The sequence below is a fragment of the Pyxicephalus adspersus genome, chromosome 6, assembly GCF_032062135.1.
Source record: "Pyxicephalus adspersus chromosome 6, UCB_Pads_2.0, whole genome shotgun sequence".
In the NCBI taxonomy this organism is placed as follows: domain Eukaryota; kingdom Metazoa; phylum Chordata; class Amphibia; order Anura; family Pyxicephalidae; genus Pyxicephalus; species Pyxicephalus adspersus.
In genome coordinates, this window is record NC_092863.1 from 106,163,603 (window position 1) to 106,165,803 (window position 2,201).

At 46.8% G+C, this 2,201-nt stretch overlaps 1 protein-coding gene across 2 annotated transcripts in view; it reads left to right on the top strand.

Moving 5' to 3' along the window:
• The window catches only part of LOC140332338 (BOS complex subunit NCLN-like), a 14,506-nt gene that overhangs the window by 7,535 nt on the left and 4,770 nt on the right, over nt 1-2,201 (top strand). For both annotated transcript variants that reach the window (XR_011921105.1, XM_072413603.1), the window contains exon 10: nt 352-439. Coding sequence is in view for 1 of the 2 variants with exons in the window: in XM_072413603.1 (XP_072269704.1) it covers nt 352-439 (88 nt within the window). In the remaining variant the exon portion in view is untranslated. The remainder of the gene's footprint in view (nt 1-351; nt 440-2,201) is intronic.

Below are 2,201 nucleotides of genomic sequence, written 5' to 3' on the forward strand. Positions count from 1 at the left end.
GGCTCACCATTCCGATTCATCCCGAAGGTGTTCAGTAGGGTTGAGGTCAGGGCTCTGTGCAGGACATCCAAGTTCCTCCACACCAAACTGGTGACCCCATGTCTTTATGGAGCTGGCTTTGTACCCCGGGGTACAGTCATGGGGGAACAGAAAAGGGTCCTCACCAAACTGTGACCACAAGGCTGGGGGACCACAATTGTCTACAATGTCTTTGTATGACGGAGGATTACCAGGACCCTTCACTGGAGACACTGGAACATTTGTAGGGGGGTCTTCTTACTATTGGGTATATAGGTAGATGTGATGGTCAGATATACATAAAATGCATTCTTTCCTTCTGACGTGTTGCAGGCCTCGGGTGGACATAAAGCGGCTGAGGAGGAACACAGAGGTCCTGTGTGAGGCTCTGGCTCGGGTTCTGTACAGAGACACTACAAAGGTGAGACGGGCTTCTATTAGATTTCATCATGTGTTAACTTGAGGCATACTGACATTAGAAGAGAGCAGAGTGATGAGTTCATTGGTCTGTTGCTGTTCCTTCACTGTCCAATCACAGGCTGGGGGCGGAGAGGTGACTGGGCTATGTTGCCAAACTGCAATATACCTCCATGCATCTCACTGCTTATCTGTGGGCTGGAGTTCTGCTTTAGGCAGTTTAACTCTCCCACATCCACCCCTGATATATTGCTTTTGGTAGGACTGACATTTGAGGTGCGGGCCGCACCGTTTCATCTGCATCAGTCCTTGACAAAAATCCTTGAAGCCTGACTTTTCTTTCTTTTCAGTTCTGCAGCTTCATAAATCCAATTTCAGATACAATTGTAGATATTCCATTGTGTGATGACGCAGAATGGAGGAGAGATCAGGCGGGCACTCTGCGTGTCTGTACTCACATCACACAGCTCATTATCCTCCCAGGAAAAAGAATAAATTAACTTATTGAAGTATTATAATGACAGAAGCCGAGGGAATGAGATGTTCTGAGGATTCTACATATCACAATGTGTAACCCCTGACCGGGCTCAGTGCCGGATTGGGGCTCCGGGGATCCTGCTGGATGCTACAACACTACCCCCTGGTGGTGGAGAGCAGTATGACAGGCAGTGAAACAATTTAAGTTATTGGGTTATCATTTTAATACTATTATCAGAAGTCATAAAATATTTTTTCTTGACTGCTGGAGGTTACCTGATTTGTAATAAATCCCATTCCATAACTCTTCCACGTTCAGATCTAATCTGCCGTTAAGGCTGAGCTTTGCAGCAGATTTAGGCACATTGTTGCATTTTATTATGCAGTGACACTTGCAAGCGATCTGCAAATGTCAGGCTGTGTTCAGACTGGTGGTAAAGTTGCAGTGCAGTTACTGCTTCCTCATGCCAATGAACATGGGGAAAACTCTATATGTACAATCTCCCTTTAGCACGCCAAATGAAAACCAATGGGGGTGGCAGCGAGGGGTTCAGTACTGCCCACTGCTGCCTGATGTCAAAGGTTCTGGCAAGGTTCTGCATAGGATTGCTTGGTCCCTCCTTGCTGTGTGCAGGAAATTCTGCATTTGTATAGCAGCCCCTGATGTGTGCAATACATTGCAAGTCCCAGCTGTCATTGTGATAGGGGAGCATAGCATAGTAATGTTCCAATGCACCCAGGACACCTCTCAGCTATCAGGGGCCCCAACAGCAGCTTGCATGCTCCTATGTCTGTCTGTACCCCCACCGTTCTTTCACAGTGTCCAGTTCAGAACCCCATTTGCAGCCCAGCTATCCATCCCTTGGCAGTGCTAAGGAATTGACTTGTGCACCCCCCATCTGTGGCAGATGAATACAATCCCCCCCACAATGCCTGAATCGGCTGCTTCTTCTTCTCAGGACTGTTCAAGTTTGATGCTTTTTGCTTCGCTGCTCACTATAATGGGATGTCAGGGAAGGGGCCCCTTTAGTCAGTTCCACACAGGGGCCCACAGCTGATACTGTGTAAGAGAAGAGTCTTCAAAAGCTTTGAAAAGTGTCTGGGGTTCCATGTTTTCCTTCACATTTAAAACTAAAAAGATACACTTTCATCTCCTCTATCCAAATCTATAAAAAGAAAGGGAATGTGTTATTATTTGTATCCAATCAGCTTGGTCAAAGTGGTCTCACACTGCCCCCTAGTGCTCATTTTGCAGTATACACCATGCCCCCTAGTGCTCATTTTGCAGA